Source organism: Mustela erminea, chromosome 10 (assembly GCF_009829155.1).
Source record: "Mustela erminea isolate mMusErm1 chromosome 10, mMusErm1.Pri, whole genome shotgun sequence".
Lineage (NCBI taxonomy): Eukaryota > Metazoa > Chordata > Mammalia > Carnivora > Mustelidae > Mustela > Mustela erminea.
In genome coordinates this window covers 48,482,068-48,501,843 of record NC_045623.1, presented here as the reverse complement: position 1 = coordinate 48,501,843, position 19,776 = coordinate 48,482,068, and the positions used below count along the sequence as shown (strand labels likewise).

The following is a 19,776-nucleotide window of genomic DNA, read 5'->3' as shown; positions in this document are numbered from 1 at the left end:
AAGGAAATTTGTCAATTCCCAGCTTAACACATGGGCAGCCATCTAGAGAATCTAGTCAGCATGAAACAAAGAGGTCATACCATAGGAAAAATTTGGTAAGAACTTGTGGTACTGCTGCCATAAGAAACTAGTAGCTGCCTCTTCTGGAATGCTGATGCTGCAAAAGAGGTTATCAACCATCTCTGTCTTACACATATAGGTTATTTCCATGTCTTGGGTATTGTGAATAATACCACAAAGAACATGGAGGTGTGGATATATCTTTAAAATAATTATTTTTTTATTTATTTATCTATCTATTAATTTATTTATTACCTAGAAGTGGAATTTCTGGATCATGTGCAAGTTCTATTTTTAATTTTTTGAGGAACCTCCATATTGTTCTCCATTCCCACCAATTTCCATTCTCCAATATTGCACAAGAGTTCCTTTTCTTCATGTGTTTGTCAGCACCTGTTATCTCTTACCTTTTGATAATAATTATTCTACCAGGTATGAGGTGCTATCTCACTGCAGTTTTTATTTGCATTTCCCTACTGATTAGTGATATTAAATACCTCTTCATGTATCTGTTGGCCATTTGTATGTTTTTTTTTTAAATACCTAGTTAAGTCCTTTGCCCATTTTAATCAGATTATAAGTATCCCCTGCTTTTGAAAAGTTTGTATTATGACACTTTGTTTTTATAAAAGACTTATATTTCATTACTGGTCTGTTTGGATTTTCTACATCATGATTCAGTCTTGATAAGTTGTGTGTTTCTAGGAATATATACATTCATCTAGGTTGTCCAATTTGTTTATCATTATTCACACTACTGTTATTAACCTTTGTATTCCTGTACTTAGCTGTAAAGTCTCGTCTTTTACTTATAACTATTTTTTTGAGACCTTTCTATTTTTTCCTTAGTAAGTGCCTAGCTAAAGGTTTGTCAATTTTACCTTTGTAAAAAATCAACTCTTAGTTTCATTAATCTTTTCTGTTCTCCTATTCTCTATTTCATCTACTAATCCATATTCGTTCCTTTCTTCAACTAACTAGTTTATTCTTATTTTTCTAGTTCTTTGATATATAACATTATGTCATTTGAGTTTTTTTTTTAATATTAGAGATATATAGCTATAACTTTTCCTCTTAAGGAAGCTTTGGTTTGTTACAGTTTGGTGTATTATATTTTCATTTTCACTTTTCTCAAGATCTTTGATTTTCCTTTTATTTTTGATCCATTGGTTGCTTAATTGTTTCTTGTTTAATTTCTGTGTATTTGTGAATTTTACTCCTCTTTTACTCTAAGATTTCTAATTTCATGCCATTGTGTTTGGAAAAGTTACTTAATACGGTTTCTGTCTTCTTGAATTTGTTGAGACATGTTTTGTGGCCTTTCATATGACCTACCCTGGACAATGTTCTTTGTGCACCAGCGAAGAATGAGTATTCAGCTGCTGTTCAATGGAATGTTCTATCTAAATCTGCTGAATCTTTTTTATCTATAGTGTTGTTTAAATCTGCTGTTTCCTTATTGGTATTCTGTCTGGTGATTTTTCCATTGTTGTCAATTGGGTATTAAAGTCTTCTGCTATTATTGTTATTTATTTCCTCTTTCAGTTCTGTTAGTATTAACTTTATACATTTAAGTGCCCCAGCATTAGGTGAATAAATACAATCAGGGGTATGTGGATGGCTCAGTCATTAAGCCTCTACCTTTGGGTCCTTGGATCAAGACCTGCATCTGGTTCCCTGCTCAGCTGGAGGCCTGCTTCTCTCTCTCTCTCTCACTCCCCCTGCTTGTGTTCCCTCTCTTGCTATCTCCCTCTCTATCAAATAAATAAATAAAATTGTAAATAAATACTTACATTGGATCTTATATTTTATAGATCTAGGCATTCTATTTCTTGATTAGAGAATTTAATACATATACATTTAAAATAATTATTAATAGACAAGGCCTTATTATTGTCATTTTGTTAATTTTTTATTGACCTTGCAGTTCCTTACTTCTTCTCTTGCTGTCTTCCTTTTTAACTTCTTGTGGTGATATAGTTTCATTCCTTTATGTCAACCTTTCTTGTATCTACTACAGGTTTTTCCTTTGTGGTTACCATGAGGTTTACACAAAATATCTTATAATTATAACATCTTATTTTTAAGCTGATAATAATCTACCTTTTTTAGCATACAGAAACTCTACACTTTTAATTCTCTCTCCACTCACATTTTAGGTTATTGATGTAGTTTATATCTTTTTTATATTGTATACCTATTAACAAATTATTGTAGTTAATAATACATAGCCAAAATAATAGACTAATCAAATAATAGGCAGAAAACTTTTATCTGAGAACATTTTTAGAGTCCCTTTCTAAGCTTGTCTTAATGTGATTACATGAATGAATGTATATTTGCATAATGGCCTCTTTTCTCCTGCTGTTATCCTGTCCCTCTGCCATTTCCCCCTCCATGGAATGACTTTTGTTAGCCTCTGCAATTCCTGGACTCACTCCTGTTGGCAGAAAAATAAGCAACTTTAGGAAAATTTTTCTTCAAAATATGATATAAATGTATCAAAAAGACACCAGGTAAATCTCAAGAGAATGAATCATTTCTCATTAGTTTATGAAATGTTTACTGCCTTTGTACATAAGTATCACTACCATGAACTGAGTGCTTTGTATATCTCATCTATGTCTCTCTTACGTCATAGCAGTGCAAAACTAGAAACTGTATGGCCCACAAATCCTACAACTTTACTAACTGGTAGTGAAAAAGTTTGCTAACCCCTGGGATACACTATCAGTAGACCCGAGTTTCCATATTTATATTCTCAATGTTAGTTTCCTCACTATCCAGGAAAGCAAAGAGCGTATTTATTGGGATTTTGTAATGGCAGCATCCTTACTTTGAGTACCAAGTTCTCTGTTGATTAAATCACTATTAACTGCTGGCTTAATGTAGTCAGTTGTGTTACAAAAACCTTATCATAATTGAATTTCCTTTGGATCAATTAAGGAACACAGTAGGTTTTCTTGATCACACTATAAGCCATGATTCAAGAACCTATGCTCTTTTCACTTTGTAGCTCAGTCATTTTTAGCATGTTTTCCAAGGTGGTGAAAGAAAAGAAAAAATCATGGAGGACAGTGCATGGTACATACCTGTAGAGCTGGAAATCATTTTTACTCAGATTTCATTGGTCAAAATTCAGTCCTGTGCCACAATTAACTGCACAAAGGAGGCTGAAAAATATAGATTAATCATGTCCTGAAGAAATAGGAAATAGGTTTGTTGAAAAGTCAGCCAGTCTCTGACACAGAGACCCTCTGCACATAGAATTTATAGGGCTTCATATTTAATAAGATGTTGTACAGTAAAAGAAAAAAATAAAATGGGGCACCTAAGTGGCTCAGTAGGTTAAGCGTCTGCCTTTGGCTCAGGTCATGATTCCAGATTCCTGGGATTGAGCCTTGCATCAGGCTTCCTGCTCAGCAGAGAGTTTGCTTCTCCCTTTCCTTTTGCCTGTCACTCTGCCTACTTGTGCTATCTCTCTGTCAAATAAATTAATAAAATCTTTAAAAAAAAAAGAAAGAAAGAAAGAAAGAAAGAAAGAAAGAAAGAAAGAAAAAATATCTTCTACTGAAGCAGAGAGCCCAATGCAGGACTCGATCCCAGGACCCCAGGATCATGACCTGAGCTGAAAGCAGAGTTCTTAACCCACTGAGCCTCCCAGGCGCCCCTTTAACATATGATTTTAAAGGTACTTTAATGCCTTCCAAGTCTAGCATGCATTTGGAAATATAGGAGACATACTAAGTCTAAAGATAGAAGAGATACAGATTTTTGATTCTTCAAAACAGTAAGGTCATTAGATTGACCTGGGATAGAACTTAAATAGAAAAAGAGAGTTATAAACAAAAAAAGCATTGTGTGTAATATAATATCTGCCTTAGTACAAAGTAATAGAAACACAGAGATAAGTAAAATGTTTTTCCTTTAAGAAGCTAACAGTTGGGTAGACAGAAATAATCAAGGATGTTATTGATAACCTGTTATGTGATAAAGGTTATGAAAGATAAAGAGTATAGCATAGTAGAATAAAGGAAGGTCAACAAAACTTCAGTATAGTTACTGATTCAATAAATAAATTATATCCAAATATATCAGGCAAAATTCTATTTCTTGATGATATCTCTCTCTCCTCAAATCTTATATAAATAGATGACAATTCCTCCTATAGCTAAATAGAGAAGACTTCTGCCTTCATCACTAAACATTTACCTTTATGAAGTGCTTACTGTATAGAAGGCATTGTGTTGCTTTATGTGTTTTTTTCCCCTCGGTTAAGTTTCATAATAATACTATATGACATGTATTATTCTTCTCATTAAATTCCCCAAAGATATGTATTATTTCCAAATATAGAGAGGAAAACTAGGATACCATAGAGATTATCTAACTTGTTATAGGAAACTATATCTGTCATGTTTTTTACCACCTCACACTATCTCTCTTTGTTTTTCGAAGAAAAATTAGAAATATCAGTATGAATTACTCAATTAGTTATTTGTAAAACAGCAAACTGAGAGCTGGTGACATGGAATTAAATAGACAGCTATTATTTTACCAAAATTAGGAAAACACTACAAACATTTTTTTAGCAGTCCAGCATAGAGGCATAACTGAATAACTGCTATTTCAAAATACTTAATTTTTGAAAATTTACCATAGACTAAGAAAATTAGAGAATTTTAAAAACAGACACTTAAAAACTTGCATATATAACTGATGAGTATAAGGAGAGATTTTGAGTGGCACTGTATTAAGTGAGCATGTCATAATAATAGACATTTATTTTTCTAGATAAATGAAAAAACTATTGAAAATTAACTTACACTTTACAAAGGAAACTTATATCTCCTTTATATCTTTCTTCTAATTTTACCATGACTGTGTATTAAATAGACTTAACATTAACATGTGTACTATTTCTGTATACTTTATAATCACAATTATATAATTATATGTCTTCTGTCTTTCTCTACTCTCTTCCCCCAAATGTATGCAAAAGGCAAATACATCAAAAGTAAATATATAAAAATCTTATAATCACCAAGGAAGCCAAAAGGAATGCTTAATTTCCGGTTTATGTTTGACATTTTCTGAATTTTTATAAGGATATGAATCACTGATATAATGGTGAAGATTTTATTTTGAAATAAGAAACTCAGAAATTGTTTTAACAAAATAAATGGGAAATATAATTAAATATATGAAAGTATGTAATGAAACTAATCAAGGTACACAGTGTCTTAATAAAAGTCAGCAGCTGGGGCAAAATTTACTATGCTAAGATTGCCAGAGAAACTGAAAATAGCTTTAGGGTAACTATCCTTGGGATATGAAGCAATACAATTAATGCCTTTGTATTATTTCCTGAAATAAATTAAATAAGTTTTAAATGTTCCTTGGACATCTGGAAATATAAGGAACCTTTTGGGGGTGTCAAGTTAACTTGATTCAAATTAAATTATGATCAACAAGAGAAACAGTTTAATTACTGTTTATATTTTAGAAGATTTATATACAAATCCATCTTGTTACATAGAATATTTCTTCTTTCATAGCATTATTTCAAAGTCCTTCAACTAAACATATTAGCCATAATTCAAAAGGACCACAGATGTAACCTGGCATTGGTTCATTTTGTCACTCCTCTGGGAACTTGAAAGATGAAATTCGTTTTCATAATTGCAGCTTTTGTTTTAGCATCTTCAAATCTTTCACAAGCTTTTTGAAAGGCAATCATATCAAAAACAAATTTTTCTTTACAGTGTTTTTTATATGTTTCTTGAGCCCTAAAAAGAAAAAAGGTAAAGTAATAGAACGAGATACTTTTAAAAAACAAAAAGTGTAACAATCATTCAGATTATTAATGGTAAGTAGATGTTTTTAAAACAGACATACAAATGGGAAAAAAAATTAGAACTTCACTTATTGCATAGAATTTTATTATATCAATAATACCTATAATTTATTTAATAAATAAATACCTATAATCTATTTAATAATATTTATATTATTTCTAATATTTCTAAGATTTCTATTGGTTGTAACAGAATTTTCATAAATCCTTGTTTAGATTCTCAACAAGGCATCTAAACCAGTCTATGCTAAGATTTTCAGAATTTTGGGGACTCCTGGGTAGCTCAGTTGGTTAAGTGTCTGCCTTTGGCTCAGGTCATTAAACACAGGGGCCTGGGATTGAACCCTTCATCAGTATCCCTGTTCAGTGGGGAGTCTGCCTTTCCCTCTCCCTCTGTCCCTCCCCTCTGCTTGTGTGTGCATGTTCTCTCTCTCTCTCAAATAAGTAAAATCTTTTATTTTTTTAAAGACTGTATTTATTTATTTGACAGAGAGACTGAACATGCAGGGGGAGGGGCAGGCAAAGGGAGAAGGAGAAGCAGGCTCTCTTCTGAGCAAGGAGCCCAGACACTAGGGACTCCACTCCAGGACCCTGTTATCATGACCTGAGCAGAAGGCAGACACTTAACCAACTGAACCACCCAGGCATCCCTAAATAAAATCTTAAAAAAAAAAAATTGCAAAACATTTATTTTTTTTTCAAAGATTTTATTTATTTATTTGACAGAGAGAAATCACAAGTAGATGGAGAGGCAGGCAGAGAGAGAGGGAAGCAGGCTCCCCACCGAGCAGAGAGCCTGATGCGGGACTCGATCCCAGGACCCTGAGATCATGACCCGAGCCGAAGGCAGTGGCCTAACCCACTGAGCCACCCAGGCGCCCCGCAAAACATTTATTTAAGCCTCACTATATCCAATTTTTTTCTAGGATGCTGTTATGGACTGAACTGTGTTCCCACTTCCAACCCCCAAATTCATATTGAAGTCCTAAACTCCAGTACCTTAGAATATTACTGTATTTGGAGATAGGGTCTTTAAGAAGTAATTAATTTTAAACGTTATCAGGCAGATGATATGAGTGGTGTCCTTATTAAAAAGATAAGGAGATGCTAAGGATATGAACATATAGAACAAACATCATATTACAACATAATGAGAAGGCAGCCAGGGAAAAAAGATCTTAAAACTGAGAAACCAAATTTGATATACCTTGATCTTGGACTTCTAGCCTTCAAAACTGTGAGAAAATAAATTTATGTTGTTTAAGCCACTCAGTCTGTGGTATTTTGTTATGGCAGCACCAGCAGACTAATATAGACTCTAAGTTGGGAAAAGGTGAATGAGGTTACCCTGTCAAAACTAGAAAATGTCCTGGTCCTTACAGGACTACACTCTTTCATCCTCATTCATACATTAATTATGTATTATAATGCCCCTAGATGCTGGAACCATAAAGATAAATATGACATAAGTATGAGAAGTTTATAAAAAGTAGAGAAATAATGAATACATAAGTAATATTTTAGTGGTATAATTAAAGCACTATGTAACAATACAAGGAAGGCATAATGAAAAAATTAGTAAATATTATCTAAAGAAGGGGGTAAGGAAAAAAAAAAAGAAGACCAGATTTGAAATAATCCTTGAACTGAGTCTTGAAAGATGTGTATTTTTTAGGCAGAAAGTATAAGGGAAGAACATTTCACTCATGTATGTTTGTTTAAATAGCATGAACAACTAAAATAAAGGCAAGATAATAGCACAGCTTGGCATGCTCTAAGAAGTGACAACACTCTAATTTCTGAGACAGTGGAACAGATAACTCTGAAGAAACAGACTTACAGCAGATCATAGAACTCTTCAGTTATATTTACATATGTGGAGACAAGATGGTGGAGAAGTAGCAGGCTGAGACTACTTCAGGTAGCAGGAGATCAGCTAGATAGCTTATCTAAAGATTGCAAACACCTACAAATCCAACAGGAGATCAAAGAGAAGAAGAACAGCAATTCTAGAAACAGAAAATCAACCACTTTCTGAAAGGTGGGACTGGCGGAGAAGTGAATCCAAAGTGATGGGAAGATAGACTTGGGGGGAAAGGGGTGGTTCCCAGCAAGCTGCGGAGCAATGGAGCACAAAATCAGGACTTTTAAAAGTCTGTTCTGCTGAGGGACATCGCTCAGAGGCTAAACCGGAGTGAAGCCCACGTGGGGTCAGCATGGCCTCAGGTCCCACAGAGTCACAGAAGGATCAGGGGTGTCTTTGTGTCGCAGAGCTGACAGGTATTAGAATGGGGAAGCCAGCTACAGAGACAGAGCCAAGGAGTGAGCTCTCAATTCAGGGTAACCTTGAACAGGTCACAGGCTGGGTGAGCTCGGAGCGTGGCCAGAGGCAGGGAGATGGGAGTAATTGGGCGCTATTCTCTGAGGGTGCACTGAGCAGTGGGGCCCCGAGCTCTTGGCTCATCTGGGCCGGAGACTGGGAGGCCGCCATTTTCATTCCCGTCCTCCGGAACTCTACAGAAAGCATTCAGGGAAAAAAAACTCCTGAAAGCAAACCCAAGCTCATTACTCAGCCTGGCCCCTGGTAAGGGTGGTGCAAATCTGCCTGGGGCAAAAACAATTGAGAATCACTACAACAGGCCCCTCCCCCAGAAGATCAATAAGAAATCCAGCCAGGAACAAGTTCACCTACCAAGGAGTGCAGTTCAATACCAAGGAGAGCAGCAGAATTCCAGAGGAGGAGAAAGCAAAGCACGGAACTCATGGCTTTCTCCCCATGATTCTTTAGTCTTGCAGTTAATTTAATTTTTTTTTCTTTTTCAATTTCTTTCTTCTGCTGCTAAATTTTTTAAACTTTCACCCTTTTCTTTTTTAAGGTTTTTTAACTAGTTTATCTAATATATGTATATATATATATAATATTATATATATATTATATTATATTATATAAAATATATATATAAATATATATATATTTTCTTCGTTTTTATATTTATTCTTTCTTTGTTTTCTTTTTTTAATTGTTTCTTTTTTTTTTTTCCTGAACCTCTTTTTATCTCCTTTCTCCTCCCCCCCACCCAAATTTGGGATCTCTTCTGATTTGGTTAAAGTGATTTTCCTGGGGTCTTTGCCACCCTTTTAGTATTTTACTTGCTCCTTCATATACTCCTATCTGGACAAAATGACAAGGCAGAAAAATTCACCACAAAAAAAAGAACAAGAGGCAGTACTGAAGGCTAGGGACCTAATCAATACAGACATTGTTAATATGTCAGATCTAGAGTTCAGAATGATGATTCTCAAGGTTCTAGTTAGGCTCAAAAAAGGCATGGAAGATATAAGAGAAAAACACTTGGGAAATATAAAAGAACTTTCTGGAGAAAAAAAAGAACTAAATTCTAACCAAGTTGAAATAAAAAAAGCTATTAATGAGGTGCAATCAAAAATGGAGGCTCTCACTGCTAGGATAAATGATGAAGAAGAAAGAATTAGCGATATAGAAGACCAAATGACAGAGAATAAAGAAGCTGAGCAAAAGAGGGACAAACAGCTACTGGACCATGAGGGGAGAATTCGAGAATAAATAACACCATAAGATAAAACAACATTAGAATAATTGGGATTCCAGAAGAAGAAGAAAGAGAGAGGGGAGCAGAAGGCATATTGGAGAGAATTATTGGACAGAATTTCCCTAATATGGCAAAGGGAACAAGCATCAAAATCCAGGAGGTACAGAGAACCCCCCTCAAAATCAATAAGAATAGGTCCACACCCCATAACCTAATAGTAAAATTTATAAGTCTTAGTGACAAAGAGAAAATACTGAAAGCAGCCCGGGAAAAGAAGTCTGTAACATAAAATGGCAAAAATATTAGATTGGCAGCAGACTTATCCACAGAGACCTGGGAGGCCAGAAAGAGCTGGCATGATATATTTAGAGCACTAAACGAGAAAAACATGCAGCCAAGAATACTATATCCAGCTAGGCTATCATTGAAAATAGAAGGAGAGATAAAAAGTTTCCAGGACAAACAAACACTGAAAGAATTTGCAAACAACAAACCAGCTCTGCAGGAATTATTGAAAGGTGTCCTCTAAGCAAAGAGAGACCCTAAAAGTAGTAGATCATAAAGGAACAGAGACAATATACAGGAACAGTCAGTCACCTTACAGGCAATACAATGGCACTAAATTCATACCTCTCAATAGTTACCCTGAATGTTAATGGGCTAAATGCCCCTGTCAAAAGACACGGGGTATCAGAATGGATAAAAAAAAAAAAAAAACCTCATTTATATGTTGCCTACAAGAAACCCATTTTAAACCCGAGACACCTCCAGATTTAAAGTGAGGGGGTGGAAAACAATTTACCATGCTAATGGACATCAGAAGAAAGCAGGAGTGCCAATCCTTATATCAGGTCAATTAGATTTTAAGCCAAAGACTATAATAAGAGATGAGGAAGGACACTATATCATACTCAAAGGATCTGTCCAACAAGAAGATCTAACTATTTTAAATATCTATGCCCCCAACGTGGGAGCAGCCAACTATCTAAACCAATTAATAACAAAATCAAAGAAACACATCAACAATAATAGAATAATAGTAGGGGACTTTAACACTCCCCTCACTGAAATGGACAGATCATCCAAGCAAAAGATCAACAAGGAAATAAAGGCCTTAAATGGCACACTGGACCAGATGGACATTACAGATATATTCAGAACATTTCATCCCAAAAAACAGAATACACATTCTTCTCTAGTGCACATGGAACATTCTCCAGAACAGATCACATCCTCAGTCCTAAATCAGGTCTCAGCCGGTATCAAAAGATTGGGATCATTCCCTGCATATTTTCAGACCACAATGCTCTGAAGCTAGAACTCAATCACAGAAGGAAATTTGGAAAGAACCCAAATACATAGAGACTAAACAGCATCCTTCTAAAGAATGAATGGGTCAAGAGGAAATTAAAGAATTAAAAAAATTCATGGAAACAAATGATAATGAAAACACAATGGTTCAAAATCTGTGGGACACAACAAAGGCAGTCCTGAGAGGAAAATATATAGTGGTACGAGCCTTTCTCAAGAAACAAGGAGGTCTCAAGTACACAACCTAACCCTACACCTAAAGGAGCTGGAGAAAAAACAAGAAAGAAACCCTAAACCCAGAAGGAGAAGAGAAATCATAAAGATGAGAGCAGAAATCAATGAAATATAAACCAAAAAAACCAATAGAACAAATCAACGAAACTAGGAGCTGGTTCTTTGAAAGAATTAATAAGATTGATAAACCTCTGGCCAGACTTATCAAAAAGAAAAGAGAAAGGACCCAAATAAATACAATCATGAATGAAAGAGGAGAGATCACAACTAACACCAAAGAAATACAAACAATTATAAGAATATTCTATGAGCAACTTTATGCCAACAAATTTGACAATCCAGAAGAAATGGATGCATTCCTAGAGACAAATAAACTACCACAACTGAATCAGGAAGAAATAGAAAACCTGAACAGACCCATAACCAGTATGGAGATTGAAAGAATCATCAAAAATCTCCAAACAAACAAAAGTCCAGGGCCAGACGGCTTCCCCGGGGAATTCTACCAAACATTTAAAGAAGAACTAATCCCTATTCTCCTGAAACTGTTCCAAAAAATAGAAATGGAAGGACAACTTCCAAACTCATTTCATGAGTTTGATCCCAAAACCAGACAAGAATCCCATCAAAAAAAGAGAATTAGAGACCAATATTCTTGATGAACACAGATGCAAAAATTCTCACCAAAATACTAGCCAATAGGATCCAACAGTACATTAAAAGGATTATTCACCATGACCAAGTGGGATTTATTCCAGGGCTGCAAGTTTGGTTCAACATCTGCAAATCAATCAATGTGATACAACACATTAATAAAAGAAAAACAAGAACCATATGATACTCTCAATAGAGGCTGAAAAAGCATTTGACAAAGTACAGCATCCTTTCCTGATCAAATTCTTCAAAGTGTAGGGATAGAGGGCACATACCTCAATATCATCAAAGCCATCTATGAAAAACCCACCGCAAATATCATTCTCAGTGGAGAAAAACTGACAGCTTTTCTGCTAAGGTCAGGAACACGGCAAGGATGTCCATTATCACCACTGCAATTCAACATAGTACTAGCCTCAGCAATCAGACAACAAAAGGAAATTAAAAGCATCCAAATCAGCAAAGAAGAAATCAAACTATCACTCTTCGCAGCTGATATGATACTATATGTGGAAAACCCAAAAGACTCCACTCCAAAACTGCTAGAACTTGTATAGGAATTCAGTGAAGTGTCAGGATATAAAATCAATGCACATAAATCCATTGCATTTCTCTACAACAACAACAAGACAGAAGAAAGAGAAATTAAGGAGTCAATCCCATTTACAATTGCACCCAAAACCATAAGATACCTAGGAATAAACCTAACCAAAGAGGCTAAGAATCTATACTCAGAAAACTATAAAGTACTCATGAAAGAAATTGAGGAAGAGCATGGAAAAATATTCCATGCTCTTGGATTGGAAGAACAAATATTGTGAAAATGTCTATGCTACCTAAAGCAATCTACACATTTAATGCAATTCCTATCAAAATAACATCCATTTTTTTCAAATAGATGGAACAAATAATCCTAAAATTTATATGGAACCAGAAAAGACCTCAAATAGCCAAAGGAATATTGAAAAAGAAAGCCAAAGTTGGTGGCATCACAATTCCGGACTTCAAGCTCTATTACAAAGCTGTCATCATCAAGACAGCACAAAAACAGACACATAGACCAATGGAACAGAATAGAGAGCCCAGAAATCGACCCTTAACTCTATGGTCAACTAATCTTTGACAAAGCAGGAAAGAATGTCCAATGGAAAAAAGCCTCTTCAATAAATGGTGTTGGTAAAGTTGGACAGCCACATGCAGAGAAATGAAATTGGACCATTTCCTTACACCACACATAAAAACAGACTGAAAATGGATGAAGGACCTCAATGTGAGAAAGGAATCCAGAAAAATCCTTGAGGAGAACATAGGCAGCAACCTCTTCGACCTCAGCCACAGCAAATTCTTCCTAGGAACATCGCCAAAGGCAAGGGAAGCAAGGGCAAAAATGAACTATTGGGATTTCATCAAGATCAAAATCTTTTGCACAGAAAAGGAAACAGTTAACAAAACCAAAAGACAACTGACAGAATGGGAGAATATATTTGCAAATGATATATCAGATAAAGGGCTATAAAGTGTCCAAAATCTATAAAGAACTTAACAAACTCAACACCCAAAGAACAAATAATCCAATCAAGAAATGGGCAGAAGACATGAACAGACATTTCTGCAAAGAAGACATCCAGATGGCCAACAGACACATGAAAAAGTGCTCTACATCACTCGGCATCAGGGAAATACAAATCAAAACCACAATGAGATATCACCTCACACCAGTCAGAATGGCTAAAATTAACAAGTCAGGAAATGACAGATGCTGGTGAGGATGCAGAGAAAGAGCAATGCTCCTACACTGTTGGTGGGAATGCAAGCTGGTGCAACCACTCTAGAAAACAGCTTGCAGGTTCCTCAAAATGTTGAAAATAGAACTACCTATGACCCAGCAATTGCACTATTGGGTATTTACCCTAAAGATACAAATGTAGTGATCCAAAGGGGCATGTGTACCCAAACGTTTATAGCAGCAATGTCTACAATAGCCAAACTATGGAAAGAACGTAGATGTCCATCAACAGATGAATGGATAAAGAAGATGTGGTATATATACACAATGGAATACTATGTAGCCATCAAAAGAAATGAAATCTTGCCATTTGTGACAATGTGGATGGAACTAGAGGGTATCATGCTTAGCGAAATAAGTCCATTGGAGAAGGACAACTATCATATGATCTCCCTGATATGAGCAAGTGGAGATGCAACATGGGGGGTTAAGGGGGTAGGAGAAGAATAAATGAAACAAGATGGGATTGGGGGGGAGACATACCATAATTGACTCTTAATCTCACAAAACAAATTGAGGGTTGCTGGGGGGAGGTGGGTTGGGAGAAGGGGGGTGGGGTTATGGACATTGGGGAGGGTATGTGCTATGGTGAAAGCTGTGAAGTGTGTAAACCTGGCGATTCACAGACCTGTACCCCTGGGGATAAAAATATATTATATGTTTATAAAAAAATTATATTTACATATACTCAGAAATCTGTCTTTAGGGAGTAGAAGAAAGGCCAAATTTGGAAAGTCTGCAACTTACTGACTATGTGATTTTAGACAAGTTATTTCAGTTTTCTGAAATATTTTACCTCATTTTCTTCATTTATAAAAAGGGGATAATCCAACTCATGAGGTTCAGTAAAATACTAAATGAGTTAATACATTTAAAATCCTTAGAACAGTGCCTGACATTTAATAATTCATTTTACTGGATGGATAATAATGGTATTCATCAGGATAGGAAATATAGGAAAAGCAGCCAGATGAAAAGAAATATTAGAATTCTCTTTTGGTAATACTGTGTTTAAGGAGCCTGGCTGTCCATGTGGTAATGCTCACATAGTTGACCAGAGAGAAGCAATGGTTAATGGATAAGAGAAAATGTAGTAAAGCCATTCTGCTTGGGGTTGAGATGCAGGTCTGCAACTTACTGTGAGATGTGGGACACATTATTTAAACTCTGTCTGAATCATTTTCTTTATCTTTAAGAAGTGGTAGTCTAACTCATAGGATTTAGTAAGAACTAAATAGCCAATACATTTAAAGCCTTTAGAATGCCTGACATTTAATAATCATTCAATGAAAATTAGCTATTAACTATTTTGAATCTGGATTTCTAGAGAGTAGCTATATCTGGACATGTAGCAGAGTAGAAGTCATGGCAAAAGGGACTTTGCACATGTAATTAATAGTATTAACTCAGTCTAAAAAATGTATTAAAATAAACATCATACAGATAACAATTATAAACTCTGGACTAAATGTAAAAAATAAACAAACAAAAGAACACAATGAAAACAAAAAAAACTAAACTATTAAAAAGTATTGAAGAGTGAGAAATAACAATCTATTATATTTATATATGCCAGGGTCAGATAATTGTAAAATAAAACTAAGAAATAATTCCATTTACAATAGCATCAAAAAAATAAAAACAAATACTTAGGTGTACATTTAACAAAAGATATACAAGACTTATGAGTGAAAATTATTATTTTTAATTAACTATTTTTGAAAAATTAAAGAAGATCTAAATTAATGGAAAGTTCCACCATTTCAAGGACTGGGAGACAGTATTATCTAGATGTTAATTATCCCCAAATTTATCTATATATGCAATGCAACCCCAATGAATATGCTAAGAGTCTTTTTGGTAGAAATTAACTTTTAAATTTGTTTTACATTTATAGAAGATCAAATTTAGATTAAGATTATATTAAGATATAAGATTAAGATGAATAATTATTAAACTTAGGTATTTTGAATTTATTAAAATTTCAATTCTATGTCAATGCAAAGGTCTGATATTAACCAAAGCAATCTTGGGAAAGGAAGAACAAAGTTAAAGTTTGTATTTTCTTATTGCTGTGTAACACATTACTGTAAAGGTATTGGCTTGTAAGAACAACCACTTTATTATTTTATAGTTTTCATGGGTCAAAAGCCCAGGCACAGCATGGATTAGCTAGCTGGGTTTATTGCTTTGTTTCTCACAAGGCTGAAATCAAGATGTCAGCCGGTGCTGTGGTTCTTCTTTCTTTCTTTTTCTTTTTCATTTTTTTTTTTTTTTTAAGATTTATTTATTCGTCTTAGAGAGAGAGTGCACAGAGGAGCAGAGAGAAACATTAGCAGACTCCTCACAGAGTTGGGAGTCTGATGCAGGCTCAGTATCAAGACCCAGATACCATGACCTGAGCCAAAACCACAAGTCACTCACTCAAATGACTGTGCCACCCATGAGCCCCACGGCTATGATTCTCATCCAGGATGTGAGGTCCTGTTTCCCAGATTCTTGGTTGTTGTCAGAATTCATCTCCTTCTCATTCTTTCCACATTGTCTCTTTCATCTTTAAGGCAGCCATGTCACATAGAATCCTCCTACTTTGAATTTCTCTGCCTTTCTTTTCTATTACTACATGTAAAGCCTCATGTGATGCATTGGACCTGTCTGGATAATCCAAGATAATTTCTCTATTTTAAGATCCATGAATTAGTACCCTTAATTACATGTTCAGAGTTCTTATTGCCATGTATGTACTGTTACAGATAAGAGGAAAAAGAGTAACCAACTGAGGGAGAAGCTAAAGTTGGAGGCCATACAATTAATATTAGTGTAAATTTAAAAGCTAGTGATTTCTTTTAGTCATTTTAACCTGAACACAAAGCATAGAGATAGTTGGATTATTCCAAGGTAGGAGCTGGGGTGGTTAGCATTGTGGAGGCAATGAAACGAAAAGACTTCAGAGACACTGAATGAAATGGAGAAAAGAATAACTGATATGAAGAATCCTGGAAGCCATGGTAGAAATGAAAAGAAAAGAAACATTTAAGGAAGTTTATTTGAGGCTCGAGTGTCATAATATATTTGAATAATTCATGTGGTGAAATAAAAGAAGACAAGAATTGAAAAGATAAAATATTTTATTCAAAAATAAGTATACAAGGATTTAAAGATTTACGAGGTAGGGCAGTTCCAAGTGATGAGAAAGCCTTTATGTGTCTATGAAAATGAGTTTAAAGGTTGTTGAGATCCAAAAATATTAGGCAATTGGGAGGGCTGTTCTTATGAATTTGGAAGTTCACTGTGATTACAGCTGAATTGGATGGAGAAGAGCTTTATAAATCAGGATATAAACACCACAGTAAATGAAGAGAGTAGTCTAGGAGGTAAGCTGATGACCAAACTAAGGACAAGCAGAAGATGATGTAATTAGATAAAATGCCGTATGTGCCAGATTTTCCATGCTAATTGATACTTTACTGCAAAATGGACACCCTGCTGTTCTGCCCTGAGAACTTTCATCAGAGTATGAATAAGAATATTTTGGAAATTTCATGACCAGCTTTTACCTGAGATATATTTTTTTTCTCATTTCAAAGTCTCTTTTTTAATTCAGTCTTAAATACCCTTGCAGATAGTTTATCAACTTTCTAAACTAGAGCTTTATGGTTCCTCTTTCTTTTTTCATGCTTCCTCATTCCACAGCAGGATCAGGAACTAAATTCTCAGTAATGACTTCCCTAGCAATTGAGATTCATCAGAATGCTTTTAGGTCAAGTGTTTGATACATTAATGAAGAATCAGGAGAAAAAGAACTGAAAAATTGCTGAGGTCTCTGGCCAGACTTTACTTTTTTGACTCACTGCTCTCTTCTGCATATTGATACAAAATCTTTACTTGAAAAACACTTATAATAAAACTCAGTAATGTCTTTTAGGACATGTTACCTACATAGCCAGAATATTGCCTTATTCCTGTGTGTTTTCAAGGAGATGGATAATATCTTTGCAACAGCTTGCAAGAGAAGATAATTCAGTTAAGATACATTAGGAAACTCATTTGACTCTGTATCCTCTACAAATTAATGATGGCCAGGCATTCAATTTGCTGTGATAAAACTAAGCTGATTGAATTCCTCTAACATTGATTTGCACTAGATTTGTATTTTGATATACTAGACTAGCTTTCATTCTCTTTTCCAAAATATATACTAAATTATAGAAAAATTTTTTCCAAAAACCATACACACATACACACACACAGTATACATTAAGGATGATGTTTTTAAATTTTGGCCGAGAAATATATAAAATATTTTCATACTTAAAAAGATATTATATAAAGAATTTCAATAAATAGTTTAAAAATTGCTTTTAACTAGGAAAAGGCAAATGCTTTCTTATTACTTTATGCTCTTTTCTAGTACAAACTACTTTTTAGTGATAACATTTAAAATTATAAATTGTTTATTTTATAATTCAAAGTTGTACCTTTTAATCCACTTCACCTATTTCACCCATCACCCTACCCACTTCCCCTCAGGCACAGAGAGATGAAAAGTATAGTATCAGGAATATAAGCAATACTATTGTAATAATGTTGTATGGTGACAGACGGTTAACTACACTTATGGTGGTAAGCACTCTGTAATGCATAGCATTGTCAAATCATTATGTTGTATACCTGAAATTAATGTAATACTATATGTAAACTATACTTCAGCAATCAGCTTTTAAAAATGTAGATGAAATAAGCAGCAATATGGATCGCTAAGTATTTCTAGGCAAGCCTTAGGCATATGTATTTACACTGTTTGGATAGTTAAAAATGTCACCAGGATAAAACTGTGACTTGATAAGCTCCAATCTAATATCAGACAAAATTGTGTAAAAGACTTTGAAAGAGTAAAAAAACGAGTACTGGGATCCTTTCTAGCGCACCTTTCAGAGTTATCTGTGTCTTTCAATCTCATTGATCTATTCTACAACACTATATAAGTTTAAGAAAGCTATGAGCAATACAAATGATTCTTGTCTATAAAAGTATAAGCGAATTTAGTCCAGTGGAGTTATAATTATCACTGGTGGATAATGACTAAATTTATTTTGGCATTCCTGATTGCCTTTATATATACGTGCTCCTAGAATTGTCATTTGAACTGGCTAAAACATCTTATTGGTTCCTTAATTAGTTAAATAAAATCTTTGATATGTTCATTTTATAGTGTGAGTTACAGTTTATGCTCTAAAAAATATCCTTTGGAAAGAAGTTTTAGTATATATACAATGGAATATCATTTATACATAAAAAGAGGGAAATTGTGCTATTTGCAACAACATGGATGGACCTTGAAGGCACTATACTAAGTGAAATAAGTTAGACAGAAAGACAAATATTATATGATCCCACCTATGTATGGAATCTAAACAAACTGAACTTACAGATAACAGAGAACAGATTGGTGCTTGCCTGAGGTGGGGGATAAGGAGTAGGTAAAATGGATAAGGTCAAAAGACACAAAGTTCCAGTTATAAAATAAGTCATGGGATGGAATATAGCATGGTGACTATAGTTAATAACACTGTATTGTGTATTTAAAATTTGCTGAGAGACTAAATCTCAAAAGTTCTCATCACAAGGAAAACAATTGTAATTATGTGTAGTAACAGATGTTAACTAGGCTTATTGTAATCATTTTACCATATACAGAACTATTAAAACATTATGTTGTACACTTGAAACTAATATAATGGTATATGTCAATTATACTCTTCATTAAAAAAATCCTTTGACAACTAATAGTTTAAATTTATTAAATATAGCTTAATATATTTTGAGTCAATATTAATTTTCAGAGTCTTTGCACTAAGTTTAGTTTAAAATTTAAAAATCATCATAAAACAATTTTTTTAAAAATTTTGAATTTAAAAATTTTGAGAGCTTTGTCCTAAGTGTATTCTGAGGATTAGCATTCTGAGACATTTCTTGAAATAAAGGTTCTGTGGTAAAATGCATGTTTAAAATAAGTTTTATTTTTTTAAGTAGGATTCCTAATGGTCTTTACCATGTGACTGTCCACTGAAATTACAGTCCCTTTCTAAGCTAATTTAATGTTTCTTAAGCAACTGCACTTTCAGTCATCCCTCTTCAAATATCTCTGCTATGACAGTTGTCTTTCTCTGCTTGACTTGTTTCACTAAGCATGATATGCTCTAGTTCCATCCATGTTGTCGCAAATGGCAAGATTTCATTTCTTTTGACAACCATCATATGATCTCCCTGATATGAGGAAGTGGTGATGCAACATGGGGGCTTAC

The 19,776-nt window shown here is 34.4% G+C and overlaps 1 protein-coding gene across 3 annotated transcripts in view; it reads right to left on the bottom strand.

The window, feature by feature from the left end:
* Nucleotides 1–5,219: 5,219 nt before the first annotated feature.
* The window catches only part of LRRIQ3 (leucine rich repeats and IQ motif containing 3), a 225,671-nt gene continuing 211,114 nt past the window's right edge, over nucleotides 5,220–19,776 (bottom strand). Inside the window, exon 8 of one of the 3 annotated variants that reach the window (XM_032301745.1) lies at nucleotides 5,220–5,849. In XM_032301745.1, coding sequence (XP_032157636.1) covers nucleotides 5,693–5,849 — 157 coding nt within the window. In that variant the 3' untranslated portion in view covers nucleotides 5,220–5,692. The remainder of the gene's footprint in view (nucleotides 5,850–19,776) is intronic. The other 2 variants (XM_032301743.1, XM_032301744.1) reach the window with 2 other exon arrangements.